Source organism: Sander lucioperca, chromosome 6 (assembly GCF_008315115.2).
Source record: "Sander lucioperca isolate FBNREF2018 chromosome 6, SLUC_FBN_1.2, whole genome shotgun sequence".
Classification (NCBI taxonomy): Eukaryota; Metazoa; Chordata; class Actinopteri; order Perciformes; family Percidae; genus Sander; species Sander lucioperca.
Window position 1 is genome coordinate 3,109,595 of NC_050178.1, and position 17,472 is coordinate 3,127,066.

The following is a 17,472-nucleotide window of genomic DNA, read 5'->3' on the forward strand; positions in this document are numbered from 1 at the left end:
ATTTAATACATACATACATATAGTATGTTATAAGGGTTTTGTAGGGTTATACAACATTTTTGCCCCAAAACATCAGAACTTCTATTGTACAAAACACAGATCCATTTAATCATTTCAACAGACATTCCACTGTGCACAACACTTATATACTTACAGACACACAGTCTGGTTTCCATGTAAAGTACACTTACAATGTATACATTATATATTAGAATCAAAGAGTCTTTTGTGTTTTGTAAAGTTAATTGATTACCTGCTGAACTCATCTTCTGTCACAGACAGTCAGCAGACTTTTAGACATAAACTGACAGACTAGTTTAAGAGGCAGGACAGGACATTTATCTTTCTAATCCAGGCTGCCCCACTGAGCAAATCTACGACTCAAACTGGAGTTCCGTCCTTTGGAGGAGAAGATCCAGTTTTGTCTTCCTTTTCCATCTTGCTCTCACTGTCAGTGGGGACAGCAGGCTGGGCTAAACTCTCTGCCTCTGTTGCAGCTTCTGCTTTGACAGCATCTTTACAGTCCTGTCCAGCTGGGGTGGCACTTTTGCCTTCTGCTGATTGGTCGTTGTCTGAAGGAGGTGTTATATTTTCACCTGCTTGTTTCGAATTTATCTCAAGAACTGGAGCGATCACCTCCTGAGCCTCAGGTGCCTCACTGAGGGGCAGAGTAAAGCCCATTTTTCCCCCGCTGCCTGTCCCTCCAGCTGTGGGAGGTGTAAGGCTCTTGGCCTGAGCCTCATCCTCTCCATGCAGCCAGTCCATCTTCTGAAGGTGTTGCTTGACAGCGTCCTTAACTCGAGCATCAATCATAGCCTCTGTCAGGACGCCATCTTCAGAGGAATATGCTGCCGCCTACAAGAGAAAATGAGTCATCAACACACGTGTTTTGTAGATTCATTTACCTCCAGAAAATCAAAATCTTGTAGCATTTTTTTTTTTAAGTAAAAGGACGGTGAAATATAGCTTTTTATTCAAAATGACTACAGGAAACGTACCTGCCAAGCCACACCCAGCTTAGAGATCTCTCTTCCTGACATGCCCTCTGTCCATTTTGCTATTTCAGAGCACTTTTGACCATAGTCAAACTGTGCAAGCTTCATCCTCCTGCACAAGGACGGACATATGAGATGGGGACAAAGGTAAGTGAAGGTACGGGAGTCTTGTGTGAGGTTTTTTTGAACACGTGGATGAGGTAATGTATGCTTATGTTTTATGTATGTTTATGTGCAATGCGTTGCCATTTTTGTCCTCTCGACTGCCCAAGACAAATTTCTCCTATAGGAGACAATAAAGGCTCCAGATGCCCAGCAGGATGTTTAATGGCCTTCATCTCAAAAGAGTCTGAATCTAATACTCCTGTCACAGCCATGACTCAGCCCTCACTCTATCAAAATCTCTAAGAATGAATACATTTACATGTGAGTGTAAGGCCTAATTACTGGTTTCAGTATGCATCCGTAGTGTGCAGTGGCTTGGTGCCCGATTCTAAGTGCTGTGTTGCTGTGTGGAGGTTGTACTCACTGCCTCCCTCCTGTGGCGGGCTCCAGCACATATTTGTCAAAGTACAACCGCACCAGCCTCTCTCTCTCGTCGGGACCCGGCAGAGCAAAATTCACTATTTCATCTATACGGTCGTTTATGGCCCAGTCAAACTGCTCTGGTTGGTTACTGGCCAACACCAGCATGAACCTGCCGGAACACAGAAATCAAGCAGCTTAAATATGCGCAGTAGCCGAGGTTGTATAGGCAAGGTCAAATAGAGTGAAGATCATTGTACATTTGTACAGAATGTAAATAATTTTTACTTGTTGCTCTGCTCTCCGGTGCGATACAAGAATGCATTCAAAGTGGCTCTGAGGTCTTCACTGATCTTCTCCTACAAAAAAAGAGTAAAGATTGCACGTTATGTAGTTAAAGATAAGTCAAGGAGAATATAAAGGGTAGAAAAATGTGTTTTGAAACAAAATTATCCATGGTTTCTGGGAAATTGAATTCATGTAGACTTACAGTGGATCTCTTGCGAAGGAATGCATCAGCTTCATCAACAAAAAGCAGAAGTCTGTAACAGGATCAAAATACATGATAGCCTTTATCGGTTGATATTATATCTGGAGTAGACAGTATTGTTGTTTGTATATTTGTCCATCTGATATAATATCAAGTAGCCTACCCGCGTCGACTCGTGCCAGCCCAGTCAAACACTTTGTGCATGGCTGTCACACCATCACGGCCCATGGGTGCCACATCACCACCAGTCATAATTGCGTAGTCCATCCCAGAATGCACTGCCAGCTTCTACTCGAATGAAGAAGAAATGCCTTACAGTTAGACAAAGCATCTTTTTCCATATATGTGAATGTTTACATCAGTCATTGTTCAGTCCTTGGGTATACCTTAGCGAAGAGAGTTTTGCCTGTGCCTGGAGGTCCGTACATGAGGATATTCCTGTACAGGCCATTGTTCTGCCTCGTGTTTCTTGTTGCTATGGCGATGTCACGTACACGCTCTTCCAGGGTAGGCTAAGAGATAGAAAAATGCAACTTTAAAAATGCATGCTGGTTACATGCATTGTAAAAGGCTTTGTTGTCCACTTACACTGAGCACAACTCCCTCGAGGGCATCCTGAGGTTTGCTCTTCAGCCGTTTGGCCATCTAAATAGTTCAGAAGGAGGGAGAGAAAAAGTATAATTAGCACATTCAAATCTGCAGTTAACAAAATAAGCAAAGGATCAATTGCTAATTAGCTACCTTGACTGGATGCTTGATTGCCTCTGCCACGGTGAATCGGGACGTTTCCCGCACCAGGGACGGCTTCCCGAGCCTGGCCTCAATGTAACGTCCCGCCACCGCTGTTGCATTTCGGGCCGAATAAACTCCCACAGCTAAAAGAGTCAGTCCTGCCACCTGGTGATGTGATGGAACGGTTACACTTTATTATAATAACATTAACTAATATTAAAATAACACATACTGTTCACTGGGAGAATGAGGAAAACTCAATCCAAAGACATTTTAAGTTTGCGCAAACCATTTACTTGTAAATGTATGGTTACTCTTTGTCCATAATAGGATGTCATCAATGGTGTAATGTAATAGCAAATGCAAATATATGTGATAGAAGGATTGTAATCTTTTTTTTTTAACAGCAGTATGACGAAAGTGACACTTGCTTTGACCATTTTTTGTAATGGACTGAATTTGTGGGCACTCAAAGATGTGTGATGCGTTTACCCAATCAGACAGAAGGTACCAATCTAAGGCTGCAGACACACTGACCAGATGGCCGACCCTCGGCAGAAAAGGCAGTTGGACTGATCAGTCTCCCTGAGTTGGTCAAAAAAGTGCCTTGGAACACACCAAAGCGACAAGACGTAATACGTCTCCATAACAGCAATCTGTATTGTCGCCCAAAAATGAAAACCGGCAGCTGTTTAGACGAACGCGTCACGTGGGTCTGGTTTCTCCGGAAATTCAAAGCCAGACTGTCGTGGCGGCTTGTTCAGAATACGATCTCATATTGTACTAAAATAGTTCACCGAAACGTGTTTCTGAAAACATTTTAAGCGAGAAATAGGCCGTGCAGTTGCTGAATCTGTCTTCATTTCAGATCAACAAAGGTCAGTTTAAAAGATTTTCGTCAGATTTTGAGAGACTCTAGTCACGCTCATTCCGCTCCCCGTTTCCGGGTTAGCACTCTACCAATCAGATGGGTCATTTGAGTCCGACTGCCGGCAGTGTCCGCCCCACTGATTATACATGTCAAATCAGCCAAAATGAAGGCCGACGGCCCCTCGGACGGACGACGGCACGGAACACACTGAACAGACTCGAGTCACTGACCTCGCTAGACTGTCCGACGGCCGATTATCAGCTCTGTGTGTCTCGGGCTTTAGACACTAGACCTAGACCTTTATGAACAAGCTTCAGTCGGAGTGAACTACAGGCATCTGTATATCTTTAAACTAATTGTCTAATGTCTGTCCTTTCATCAGTGGCAAATTCAGCTCTTATTATGAATTCATAATATAATCATTCAGTAAACTGATTGTGGATGGAAACAGAAATCTCACCGTGGCTGTGACTTTGTCCCAGTCTGAAACAAAGGTCCTGAATCCTTCTCCAAACACAGCGCCTGCAGTCCTAAAAGCAAATACACGTCAACTGTCAGCACGCCTTTTGGACGTTTACAAGATTCAACTGTCAACTGTTATTTAACATACAAAACTGAAAACTTCTATGATAAGATAAAACAGACTATGGATAGAACTTTATTTATCCTGAGGGGGAACTGCTGTTATTTACTGGTATTTATTTCAGTTTCGACTAGTTGCATGATTCAGGACACCAAGAACCATCAATACACTTCATCTAATCCTCACCATCATACATGCTACAGTGTGAAATCTTATTGAGTCAGTGTGTCTTACTTTATGGACTCCAGAACAGTCTGTCTGTGTTCTGCAGCCTTCAGACGGATTTGCTCGCGGATTATATCGGCGTTCTCTCGCTCCACACGGCCCCGTGCTTTAGACTCTGCCTCTATACGCAGAAGCTCGTTCTTGTGCCTCAGCTCCATCTCGTGCTCTATCGTCGCTATTAAAACCATGACACACACAAGTACATCAATCACCGCTCAACATCTTCCAAAAGATCCTGTCATTAGCGTTATATAGTGCTATACCTTTCCTCATGGCCTCCTGTTTCTGTACAGACTCCTCCTGTTTGCGAAGGTTCTCCTCGTTCAGGGCTTGCTGTTGGAGAAAAATCATTATGATTTTAAAGATTATGTTTTGGGCTTTTATTGCCTATAATTGATAGGACATCTGTAGACAGGAAAGGGGGGGGCGTTGGTTGGTATCGAAACCCGGGCCACTTCAGTAAGGACTGAGCCTTGGTACATGGGGCGCACGCTCAACCAAGTGAGCTACCAGGGTGCCCCGCTGTGTCTCATTTTAAAGCATTTTATTTTGAAATATGTAGGAGATAACCTCACCTGTTGTCTTAGTTGGTCCTCATATCGCTGTCTGGCCAGTTTATCTTGATACTGAGCTCTCTGTAGCAGAAAACAACCAATTGTCACTATCCAACTCAAAATGGTTTCGCTCACTGCGGCAGCATACTTCCAATTGTTTTTAATATACTAAAAGAAAAGGAAAAGTATTTCTGTTCTTACCGCTTGATGCTGCTTGGTCTCCTCATTAATAGTTTTCCTCCTCTCCTCTCCCTGGACTCGTATCTGGTCGCCTTTGAGCTGCTCAACTGCTGCTTCGTACTCCTATTACAGAGGCGCACAAAAGGATGCCGAAATCTATTAAACCCTAGTTTTTGGTTTTTTTAAAGGTTATTTTTTGGGGGCATTTTTAGGCCTTTATTTGACAGGACAGCTGAAGACATGAAAGAGGAGAGAGAGGGGGGAATGATATGCAGCAAAGGGCCGCAGGTCGGAGTCGAACCCGGGCCTGCTGCGCCGAGGAGTAAACCTCTATATATGGGCGCGCGCTCTACCAACTGAGCTATCCGGGTGCTCTATTAAACCCAGTTAACACACACTGCTGAACATTTTAATTCATTGCAATCGCACGATCGACTGGGTTGTGCTATGAAAGTCTTCAAAAAAGATACAGAAGTATAAACACATCATCCACATGTCAAAAACATCATCAACAATGCCATGACATTAAACTTTAATAGATCAGTCATTATTTGACCCAGTAAATAACGTGCAAAATTTACTGTTCTCAGTTTTCTACACTGTTTAACTTTCACATTGTAAACTACATACTCGACTGGTCTAATGCTGACAATTCTGATGGACATATTGCAGCACAGACTAAAAATAGAGATGTGAAGTATCCATACTCAATGCAACTCTACTACATCTCTCAGCACCATTATCCATCCAGTAACATGACATGATTAGTATCATATTCTTTAGCTGATGTAGCACTGTCAAAATCAACTTAATTCTCTGGAAAAGCACTGGTGTCCTGCAGCAGATGACGAGAGAAGCAGTAGTTTAGTACGTGTGTGTCTGCTGTACCTTCATTTTACTCTGATGTTCCATCTGAGTGGTCTGCTCCTGCATTCGAGCCAAATCCAGAGCTTCTTTGGCATGTCCTGGATGGGGGTGAGAGGAGAGAGGCAGTGAAAAGATGTGATGGCTTTAAACATGGAGATTTTCAGTTATCAATGTAACATGATGGTCTATCTGTGAATCCTGAAAAATGTGTCACTAGTCTCTCTTTCTACTTCATCTTGCTAAAACGGTAATGGGACATGCTTAAATCATAAGCACAAAACAAGATACACTCGGTGAGTATGTATGTGGAACAAGTAGAATTTGGGATTTGGAAGCCAGATTGCAAGGCGATGACCTTTGAACACGGTCTAGTGTAGATTGAATGAAGGTGATAGAAACACAACTGTTGTTCGCATAAGCAAACAACAATTTCAGAAAGATGAAATTAAATGTATATATGCTGGCCAGGAAGTGTGGGCCTCACTACCTAAGCTGTAGCATCACTGAAGCGACCACCACCATGAACCAGAGAGGAGCTGGATGCTGGAGCATCAAGACTTTGAGTGTGTAGTAATGTTGTTATAATCAGGTGAATCCTCTGCTGAGCTAACGGGGCATGCAGAACAAACTTACGGGACTTGTCGAGCTCCTTGGCCGCTTGAGCAGCTCGCTCCAGCCCGGTGGGATCAAAGTTGCTCCATTTGTCCTTGGCTTTATCTCCTCCGCCGCTGGAGCCTCCGGCCGGCGGCGGCGGCGGTGGAGGCTGAACCGGGAGACCAGCAGGCACTTCAGGCTGCCCCTTGTTCAAGCCGAACAGCCACGACATTTTAACGACAATAAATGAAGCACAGTTAAGCCGGTTCTGTGTGGAGCGAAAGGCAGCTGCTGCTCCAGACCTGTCACTGCACTTCCCCTACACGCGTGTCATGCCGCAATCTTCTGCGCAGGTGCAACGGAGTTTACGGGTTTGTTTGAATAACTGCAACGACGATTGGCTGGTAACAAGTACTTCTTCTTTTCATTGGCTGTTCCAACAACAGTCTTCAGCAGAGGTCATTCATATAGTCCCACCCAAAATCGTACGGTAGCCACAGAGGGTCATAATAGATGCAATTCACAGGAAAAGACTGGTTTTCGTTTGGTTGCATCAGGCTGTTAGTGCAGTGTGTGCTTTATATCTCAGTGTCTAGCAAGGAGCAGCCATCAGGAATAAATGTTGACTGGAGGAAATGTTTAGATTTCGTTCTTGTTCGTTCTTCTGAAATATCACTGCTGGTAGATAATTGTGTCCTTGTGTTCTCTAAGATTGTGAGACTGTGCATAGTGGCTCATATTCTTTTTTTTAATTGATCCCCCATGGGGAAATTACAATTTACACTCTGTTGTTGTTGTTGTTATTACACACACACACACACACAGGTCCTTTTACATGCACTAATGGAGAGATGTCAGAGTGAGTGGGCTGCGACTGCTGAACAGGCACCCTGAGCAGTTCGGTGCCTTGCTCAAGGGCACCTTGGCAGTGCCCAGGAGGTGAACTGGCACCTCTCCTGCTACCAGTCCACCTCTGTATTTTGGTCCGTATGGGGACTTGAACCAGTGACCCTCTGGTTCCCAACCCAACTGCCTATGGACTGAGCTACTGCCACCCTATTTGTGTAGTATTTGTTTGACATAGCAGCCAACATGAAGGCTGCATATGACTAGTCTAGAATAAAGTATCTCTCAAAATCACATCCTTAACATGTTTGAATAGAATCAAGAAAGGAGGACAAATTATATACCAAAAATGTTTAATAAATGAATATTTTAAGAGGACAACCTTGCCACAACAAATGGTAAAATATATATTTACACAAAGACGAAAGCTTGAGGTCACTCTTCTTCTCAACCTCCAAAAAAAACTCACAATCATCAAATCATAAGTTATCAAAAGGTTGCATATGCAAACACAGAGAAGCTTATGGAAATTGATAAATCACATCCTCTATCTTGATACTGGAGGTAACCAGGCTGACTCTACTGAAGTATTTTGTACCCAACACTGTTACCGGAAAAGTCTGGCACACATGATAGAGGTGTTGGATTGAAATCAGTGGCAGAGCAGAAGCAGGGCTGCCTGTGGACAAACCCTTGCGATTATGTTTAATGTCAGCTGCCATCTTGGATTATGATTGTATGCTTGACATAAGAGTGCACAATTTCCAAAAAATATTCTTTAATCTACTATAAACTTTACTTGAAATACGTCACCTGAAAAGAATTTACAACTGGATGTAGGGGTTGCCCATTGCTAGCATTGTCAGCAAGGGAAAAAGCATGAACCTGTCAAATCGGTTTTCGTGGATTGCACTGCTTTTGGACAACACAATCGCAGCATGGGTGCAGGGTAGCATAGTGAGTGGAGAAACCTTCCTTCAAGGTCAGGGATCAAGGCACTACAACAGTAATCATCCGTCCTGCTGGAGTGTCCTTGAGCAAGATATTGCATCCCTTTCTACTTCAGTGACATTGCTCTGTTGGTAACTTTTGTTTAAAAACAGTGTGGGACTAACCCACGTGAGACTCCATGTTGACTTGTTTATACATGGTGCAGGCCAAGAGACACAGGTGTGGCTGTGCATCATGTCATGGTCTTCTCTGATCAGCCCACACTTTTTCAGCCACATATGGTCATCAGACTCTGGTGTCAAGAAAGGTCATTTATGTGGGTCGTTCAGCATGGAGCAGCCCTGGTACTGTGAGCAATGAAGTATCATAGAAATAAATGAAATAATTTAACCTTATATTATGTGAAAGATACTAAGATGAAGTGACAACTGTAAAGCAAGGAGGGGAGTGTGTGCCTGACTGACTCATGAACAGCTCCACAATCCAAAACCACATAACTGTAAATCTGTTACTGCAGCAAGCCCTTCACTGTAGCAAAACAATACGGGAGAAGACACCAGAAGGCTCCTTGCCGTCACCCAACGCTGCACGGAAGCCTTCCTGTTGCCGAGCCTGCGCCAGCTTTGCGAGTGAGAGGAATGTCCGAGGTTCCGTGATCGCCAGATCGCTGATCACACGTCGGTTGAGCTGAACGCTGGTCTGTATGGAAGAAGAGAGGAAATATGTCACATACAGATAAGTGAACAAACATCATAAAGAACGTAGAGAGGACTGGTGCAATACTGTAACATTCAGCACAACTAACCTTGGTGAGGTTGTGCATAAGGGCGGGATACTTCATGCCGTGCTCTCGTGATGCTGCTGCAATGCGTGTGATCCAGAGCTGAAGAAATAAGAGCACATTAAATACAATAAGTTATATTGATTACCTTCCTCAATTAAATACAAAATTATTGTTTGCAAGAAGTCAACATGTCCATACTGTGAACAACCTTTTTGACATTTGTGACCCACTCAAATTAACCAATGTCGACTTGTCATCACTAATCACAGGATATGGCCTTAGTGTGGACATAATTTGTGAGTTCATCCATGGAGTGATTTTTCCTTTATTGTATTATTTAATTAGAATGATTTGTAGGGCCCCAGAAGAGGTAAAAAATATCCAGTAAAAACACAACCTATTGTGCAAGAAATGTGGTTTCCTTTATCATCATTTTAATCATCTTGAGATAAATTTATCTTGAGACACTTGTACACAATATCAACTAACTATTACTACTCTTTGATATGTTTTGGTTGCATTTCTGTACCTTTTCAATATGTATGTAATGTACCCAGGACTCCTTGCAAAGCACTGAGGGGATTATCCTGGTGAAATAAAGTAAATAAGAGAGCAGCACAGGGCTGAAAAAAAACTTGCTGCACAGTGACTGTCTACACTACAGCATTCTGCAGCTGCTTCACATATTGTGGTTTGGTAAAATACAATGCCCCCGTCATTCCCAAAGACTCCCTACAGGTGAGGCATACTTGTTCCTATACTGAGAACGGTAGCATGGATTACATAGTAGCTAGATGCTCTTTTTCGGATATTACAAATTAAATCTCATTGAGAGACTGCAGCCTGTGTGCCAGCCATGTGTTTGTTGTTATAAAGGACATTTGTATTTGACGAGTGTCTCACGGTTCTCATGTAACGTTTCTTGAGCCTCCGAGCTGTAGTGGCGTAGACAAAAGCTCTCCTGACCGCCTTCACAGCCAGACGGTAGCAGCGGTTCTTTCTGCCTCTGAAGTGCTGTTGGAGGAACCGACAGGAAGGATGACTGACACAAAATGATTACCATTGGGTCATTATGCTATTAATATTAGAGTAAAATGATGAGGCATATTTCTAACCGAATCCAACAACATGGACTATCTCTACACAGCAGAACAATATAGCAAATGACACACTGATTTTTTTTAGTTTAAAGATGTAACTACCAGACAGATTTCAACATAAGAATCACAACATTTTGACAGTATGGAACAGCTTAGACTCTTCATTCCAGTAAATAGTCGTGGCCTTACCCGTGCATGTTTGAGAACTTCTTGAACTTTCCAGTATCTGTCAGGTCCACGACTTCTGATCAAACAAGACAACGTCAGAAATACCATGTCTGTTCTTCTAGTGAACGACTTCACCACAATTTCCTTTTTAACAGGATATAAACAGTATTTAAATGACCTTAGCCCAGGTCCACCAGTAAAGAGACTCTGTTATGTGAGTTCAATTCCACACACGCCGTGCTACGAGTACGACTGACAGAGCAGAGGAGAGGAGCACTGGGTTCGCTTGATTTATAAGCCCGGACATCTTGTGACCTCTGCTCCGCCCGGGTTTTGCTGACATAAAAAAAGCCAAGAAAGATATCATGATAGCTAAACTTTAAAAAAAAAAAAAAAAAGAAAGAAAAAAAGTATATGGGGTAAACATACTATGAAATAAAACTCAAAAAGTTAAAATAAATCACAAACATTTCACGCTACTATGTCGCTATTTTGCTGCCTCATTATGTAGCCGAGGGACGCCAGTCAACAAAACACGCGCTCCCACCAGAGCAGTGACGCGGCCACGGTGTTGTATGCTGGGATAGCAGGCGCTGGAGGTCAGAGAAACTCCAAAATGTCGGTTGCTGGTCTCACGTCCTTGAGCCGCTGTGGTGTTTTGGCGTTCCGCTCCCCCGCAGGACTGGTGGTATGTTGAAAAGTCTTTAGGATAATCAAACCGTTTCAATCAGCTGATATTGTCAGTTTCCGTTTCTGTCCTCGCTTTTCTCAGAGTAACATGACAACATAGCAGAGGAAACTAGCTAGCCCTTACTGTTAATTGTAATTGTACTGACACAACAATAACGTTTTAAACGTGTTCATTTCTTCTTATTGGCTGGTGTGTGTTTAGTTAATCTGTAGACAATTCCACGTAAACACCCAATATGGCAGGAAACGAGTTAAATAAGGTGTAAACATTATACTCATCTTAGTAACGTTAACATGACCTAATATATATTATTATAAAACAGCAGTCTGACACACTTTATGTACAGAATTCAGTCAAAATAATCAACCAGACAAAATGTATAATACCTTTTATAATAGTAGAGCCACGTTTAGCAAACACGTCATAAGATCACGAGTGATGGTGACCGACACATAAACAATCAATCATGATTTTTTTTGTAAATTTAAATTGTTTGTGCTGTATTGATTTTTTGATGTTTGAGCTTTATGATCACTGATGGCGCAGTGGTTTAGGGTTAGTGTTAAGCCATGTAGAGTGACAGTAGAGTGCCAACGTGATCATGTATTCTCTCCCCTTGTCCCTGCTGTCAGGCGGTGCGGTATGCTCAAACAGCAGCGGCTCCAGCAGCTCAACCCAGAATAAAGAAGTTCCAGGTGTACAGATGGGACCCAGACACTCCAGGAGACAAACCACGCATGCAGACCTACGACATTGACCTCAACACGTAGGTGCTGCAGCTATTCCCTCCGCCATGAGGAAGCCCAGTGCTGTATGTGCAGCAGTGCGTCAATCTGTGTTATTAATGATTTGCTACTTAAATACGCAACAAGGTGTCCTGATATCCATACATGATGGATGAGTTTAAGCTAAATCCATTTTTTTTTTATCGAGACACCTTGAAGTGTATTATAGCATTTATTCCATTGCCACTTGTTAGAAAAACGGGGAGATTGAGTTTAAAGTGCCCATATTATGAAAAAATCACTTTTTCTGGGATTTAGGGTGTTCTTTTGTGTCTCTGGTGCTTCCACACACATACAAACTTTGAAAAAAATCCATCCATGCTGTTTAGAGTGAGATACAGTTTCTGAATGTGTCCTGACTTCAGTCTCTGGGTGAGCTGTTCAAAATTGGCACGGCTTGTGACGTCACAAGCCGAAACGAGCAGGCTAACCGCAACCATTAGCTAACGCTAGCATGCTACCTCGTTCTCAATAGCAAAGCACTGCTACAACACACACAAGTTCACCATAATCTACAAAAGAACTACTTACATGTGCGCCCTCATTTAGAAGTCTCCCAGCTAATCCTGCCTTGTAACTGACCGAAGTTGTAGAAACAGCCTTTCTTTTACTGTCTGTGGAGCTAGCTAGCTGACATGATCTACATCTGAGCTACTGGGCATGTGCAGTGCAATCAAAGATAGTACAGAAGAAGAAAAGAGGTCTCACTCTGTAGCTAAAACAGAGACCAGCTGAAAAGAGGATCTGCAGCAGTGAGAGAGAGCACTGCAGTACAACAAAAATCTGGTGTTTTTTGAAAATTAAACCATGTAAACCTATTCTGGTACAACCTTAAAATACAATTATGAACCTGAAAATGAGCATAATATGGCTGCTTTAAAATGAATTGACACCTGGCGTCCAGTCAGAAACAACCATTATCTGTGACCATTGTGTATAGATTTTTTAACTTTTATTAGTAAGATGTGAAGTGAACTCTGACTCTGAGGACAAACAAAACTCTGCTAATCTCTTATAATGCATACTTGTAAATGTGGCTATTTTTAATAGCATTGCTATAAGCTAATCATTTGCACTAGTGGAGGCTTATCTTTTAGTGAAGTTCAAAGCAGTACTCAAGCACGTGCAAACAGAGGGCATTATTAATGAACTGTGAACAGCCTTTAAGTAGCGTTAACTCAGGTGGCTCTGACAGCCTGGCATATTTCCAATCCTCTTCCTTTATCTGTTCTCTAATCAGCTTGGGGAAACTCTCAACTCACTTCTGTCAACATGACGCCGCAGCCAAAAGGGTCCAATACTCAAAAATGCTCTTAGGCCGTAACATCTGTCAGGATGTTCTTGTTGGACAAGTCAAACACATCAGAGATGTCCCTTTTTACACTTTCATGTCTTGACATTCTGTCCTCACAGACTTGTTTTGTTCTTCTGCATGTAGTTGTGGCCCAATGGTTCTTGATGCCCTGATCAAGATCAAAAATGAGATGGACTCCACTCTGACCTTCCGTCGCTCCTGCAGAGAAGGTCAGTAACATGGAGGGCAGAGTAAACCAATTTACAAGATAAAACGATAATTAAATGTGTCAAATAATAATTCTGTGTAAATAGTAGGGGTGCACGATTCAGAAAATGCCACAATTCAATATTGATTTTTAATCAAATAATAATTATGTGTAAATAGTAGTAGTTGTTGATGTAGTAGTCAATTAATATATTAGAATCCTCCACAAACAGTCTGAAATGATTCAGTTGTGTTGGTGCAGCCTACATTTAGTGAGGGTCAAGTAGTAGGATTTCTCTTCAGAAGTTGAAGACAGTTTTCAGTTTATTTAAGGCAGTATACCAAAGTTTGCTCTGTAGATTATTTCCATAGTCCATGCCAACTACAGGTCCTTCAACCATGACAGATAATGCTGCACTCTCTCCATCATTTGACTCTTTTTAGGGTCCACATTACTCTTCTTTTCCCAATAAAACATGTTATTACGCTAGAATAACAAAATACTCCTGTCCAGTATTGTGATAGAAAAGTGTTTTTGTCTTCACATTATCCTGTCTCTGATATTCTATAAAACCTCTTATTATTTTGCTTAACTTAAGGTATTTGTGGATCCTGTGCAATGAACATTAATGGAGGAAACACACTTGCCTGTCTTGACAAGATTGACACCAACATTAGCAAGCCAACTAAGATTTACCCTCTACCACATATGTACGTGGTCAAGGACCTGGTACCTGTGAGTAAATATCCATCAATTTCTATTTGTGTGAAAATGTTTTTGACGACTTTTCATTTAATCATTAGTTGCCTCTGTATTTTTATGGAAAATATGCACATGGTAATTTTGGTGTACATGCAACAAACAAACAAGTGTTGCTTCTTAGATTCAATCAGAATCGAGTATTCAAACAAGCCGTGTAATAAAACTGAATATTACAGTGATATCGGGTCGTTCCACTTCTTCTTGGTTGATATATTCCTGGCCTTTTGTGAACTAAGTTAAGTTAATCAGAGAGACATAGATATTGTTCTAACTGGGAATCCCCATTGGAAGCGAGACGTGAGCAGCACGCTAGCATTCTGTCATCCAATACACAACACACAGACTCCACCCCCAGCTTCGGTACAGCTGTCTGTCAGCAGCATCTCCTAGGGAGCTGAGTGGACAGTAAGTAAGTAAAGTTTATTTGTATAGCGCTTATCACAGACAGAGTCACAAAGTGGTTCACAGGCCAAATAAATACATAAATTAAAACAAATTGGTAATCATAAAAAGCACAGTAAGTCACAGTAAATCATAATAAAACACAAAATCATAAGATATTACATATTAATACAGTCAACAATGTGGCTACATAACACCAGCTGCCTTCACCAGGCTGACAGACGGCAGAAATTTACTGAACTAAAATAGTTTTTATGTCGTGCTCATGGGAAGAAATCAACAGTGTTTGAATCGATTGATTCATTGATCTTATTTCACCACCCACCACAGCGAGTGAGGGGAATCTACCTGTAGTAAAACAGACACTCACAGACAGACTGGGAGCCTTTATCAATCAAAGTAGATAAGGTTAGAAACACATATAGAGCAGGATATTTGTGTGATTTAAACGGCTGTCTATGCAGATCACCCTTCACTAAACGCAACAAAAATGCTTTTGACTTCAAGTGTAAAAAACAAACAAATGCCGGGGTCTTTGTGAGACACCCATCTCACAGAGCCAGTGTGTGGGCGGCCGGGTAGCTCAGTTGGTAGAGCAGGTGCCCATATATAAAGGTTTACTCCTCGACGCAGTGGGCCCGGGTTCGACTCCAACCTGTGGCCCTTTGCTGCATGTCATTCCCCCCTCTCTCTCCCCTTTCATTTCTTCAGCTGTCCTGTCAATAAAGGCGTAAAAAGGGCCCAAAAAATAATCTTAAAAAAAAATTTATCTGTTGCGTGAGACGAGTGAGTGATGGGCGTCAAAAAACACTGTTAGTGGGTGTTGGCCGTAAGAGTGTTGACACAAAAATCCAGTTTTCCTTTATGCATTTTCAGGTGCATTTAAAAAAAAGTTTTATTCTGAAATTTGATTGCTGACTGAATCCTTGAATGTACTATTGGTTTGCAGGACATGAGTAACTTCTACGCCCAGTACAAGTCTATTGAACCCTACCTGAAGAAGAAGGATGACTCAAAGGAAGGGAAAGAGCAGTACCTGCAGTCTGTGGAGGACAGACAGAAACTGGTACACCTGTCTTTGTTGTTGTTGTTGTTGTTGTTTTTTGGATCAAACATTGAAGTGCATCATAAAAGTCACATGAAAATAAAAAGCATTCCTTCCTTTTGTCCTGCGTAGGACGGGCTGTATGAATGTATCCTGTGCGCCTGCTGCAGTACCAGCTGCCCCAGCTACTGGTGGAATGGAGACAAATACCTTGGGCCTGCTGTGCTGATGCAGGTGTGTGTCTGAGCACATAAACATTTAGGAATCACTTGATTTGAAATCTTAATCGGCATAAAAAAAAAAGAAAAACCAGACAGATGAAGAGTTTATGGGTTCCATCCTGTTGTCTCTCAGGCGTATCGTTGGATGATTGACTCGCGAGACGAGTTCACAGAGGAGCGTCTGTCCAAGCTGCAGGATCCTTTCTCTCTATATCGCTGCCACACTATCATGAACTGCACCAAGACCTGCCCCAAGGTAACGTGTCGGCACACATCTGCAGCCACTTGCACACCACAGCTTATGTATATACAGACGTGCCGTTTGTGTGCAGTTTCTTACTGCTTTTTCCTCGTCTGTCTGGTCTTCATTTTAGGGCCTGAACCCAGGAAAAGCAATAGCTGAGATCAAGAAGATGATGGCCACATACAAAGAGAAGAAGGTGGCCGCTGTCTGAAACCTCAGTTGTCCTCTTCTACAACTTTTCCCTCCATGATCAAATTAAATATTGATAACATAATTTTTTATTATATTAGTATATTGATGCTTTTTGAGGTCTGAATGGCCAGTACACCAGTCAGCTTCACCACCACCACACTCTGCAGACTGCAGTCAACTGTAATAGAAATGTGTGTGTGGTTGGAGAACTTGGTGTTAAATAAACGCACATGTACAGGATGAATGCACAAGAAAGTGTGTGTGTTTGTGTGTCTTACATGTACCATAACATAGGTATTTATCTTTAACGCTACTGTGTGTATGTTTGTGCAACTGGAAGACATGTCGCTGCATATTAAAGTAAAAAGAAGTTTTCTTGTGTGTAAAAATTTTTTTTAGCTTGCTGCTTTTCAGCGGTTGCTTCATTTAAAGACCTACAGTGTATATGTTCCCTCATATCGTCCAACATACCAGCAGCAGTGGGTTTGTTTTGATTTGGAAATAAATAGTTGAAATACCTGCAGTGATTATTATTTAAAGTCACTAGTGTTGCTACACAGTTCCACGATAGGTAGCAGTTAATGTCCTCTAGATGTCACTATTGTGCAAAGGCTCAAATGAGTCGCACCATCAGCGATTTCATCACGTTACTGAGTTTAGTTGAAGACTGTCACAAAGGCACGTTTTTGTATTTTCTTCTTTTTTTTGTTTTAATCGTGTTTTAGTTCAGGTTGTTGCATTCTTTTAAAGTGTTTATAAAAAGTCACATATAGGCTACTGTAGATGTTGGTGTCTCACAGGCAATACATCTGCTTAGACCCGAAGCAAAGCTTTCAAAGCCTATGTGGGAGAAGACATTTTAGTTTAGCAGTCTGGAGCATAGAAAAAGAATACATCTTATTTTATTTCTAAGGGCTTGTTGATGCATGAGCTTTAAGTTTTATTGTGTGCATAGGTCCATTTGTTGTGTTTATACAATGGAGAAAAACGAATACATTTTATTTATTTTCGGGAAATGTTACGCCAGACACCCCGTTCGTACTGCAATATACGTAAGTGTCTATATCATTGTGTTACCTCCTTCAGATAGTGACTTGCCAGTCATTTATTAAAATATTAGGCTACATTTAATCAATGAAGACAAAAAGAATGACAATAATTAT

The 17,472-nt window shown here is 41.8% G+C and overlaps 3 protein-coding genes across 3 annotated transcripts; 1 reads left to right on the forward strand and 2 right to left on the reverse strand.

Annotated features, from left to right (window-relative positions):
• Nucleotides 1-75: 75 nt before the first annotated feature.
• On the reverse strand, nt 76-6,848 carry atad3 (ATPase family AAA domain containing 3). Its single transcript, XM_031287514.1, has 16 exons — nt 6,656-6,848; nt 6,044-6,120; nt 5,177-5,278; nt 4,997-5,056; nt 4,685-4,754; nt 4,431-4,596; nt 4,074-4,143; nt 2,752-2,907; nt 2,599-2,655; nt 2,397-2,522; nt 2,174-2,298; nt 2,011-2,062; nt 1,809-1,879; nt 1,525-1,692; nt 999-1,107; nt 76-855 (listed from the first exon to the last, which is right to left on the reverse strand). The coding sequence occupies exons 1-16, from the start codon at nt 6,846-6,848 to the stop codon at nt 382-384; spliced, it is 2,076 nt and encodes a 691-aa protein (XP_031143374.1). The 3' UTR covers nt 76-381.
• A 1,298-nt stretch (nt 6,849-8,146) lies between these two features.
• mrpl20 (mitochondrial ribosomal protein L20) lies at nt 8,147-10,740 on the reverse strand. Its single transcript, XM_031287630.2, has 4 exons — nt 10,487-10,740; nt 10,101-10,211; nt 9,219-9,296; nt 8,147-9,112 (listed from the first exon to the last, which is right to left on the reverse strand). The coding sequence occupies exons 1-4, from the start codon at nt 10,571-10,573 to the stop codon at nt 8,939-8,941; spliced, it is 450 nt and encodes a 149-aa protein (XP_031143490.1). The 5' UTR covers nt 10,574-10,740; the 3' UTR covers nt 8,147-8,938.
• A 257-nt stretch (nt 10,741-10,997) lies between these two features.
• On the forward strand, nt 10,998-16,828 carry sdhb (succinate dehydrogenase complex, subunit B, iron sulfur (Ip)). Its single transcript, XM_031287587.2, has 8 exons — nt 10,998-11,153; nt 11,789-11,922; nt 13,380-13,465; nt 14,042-14,178; nt 15,557-15,673; nt 15,785-15,886; nt 16,007-16,129; nt 16,248-16,828. The coding sequence occupies exons 1-8, from the start codon at nt 11,082-11,084 to the stop codon at nt 16,326-16,328; spliced, it is 852 nt and encodes a 283-aa protein (XP_031143447.1). The 5' UTR covers nt 10,998-11,081; the 3' UTR covers nt 16,329-16,828.
• The last annotated feature ends 644 nt before the right edge of the window (nt 16,829-17,472 follow it).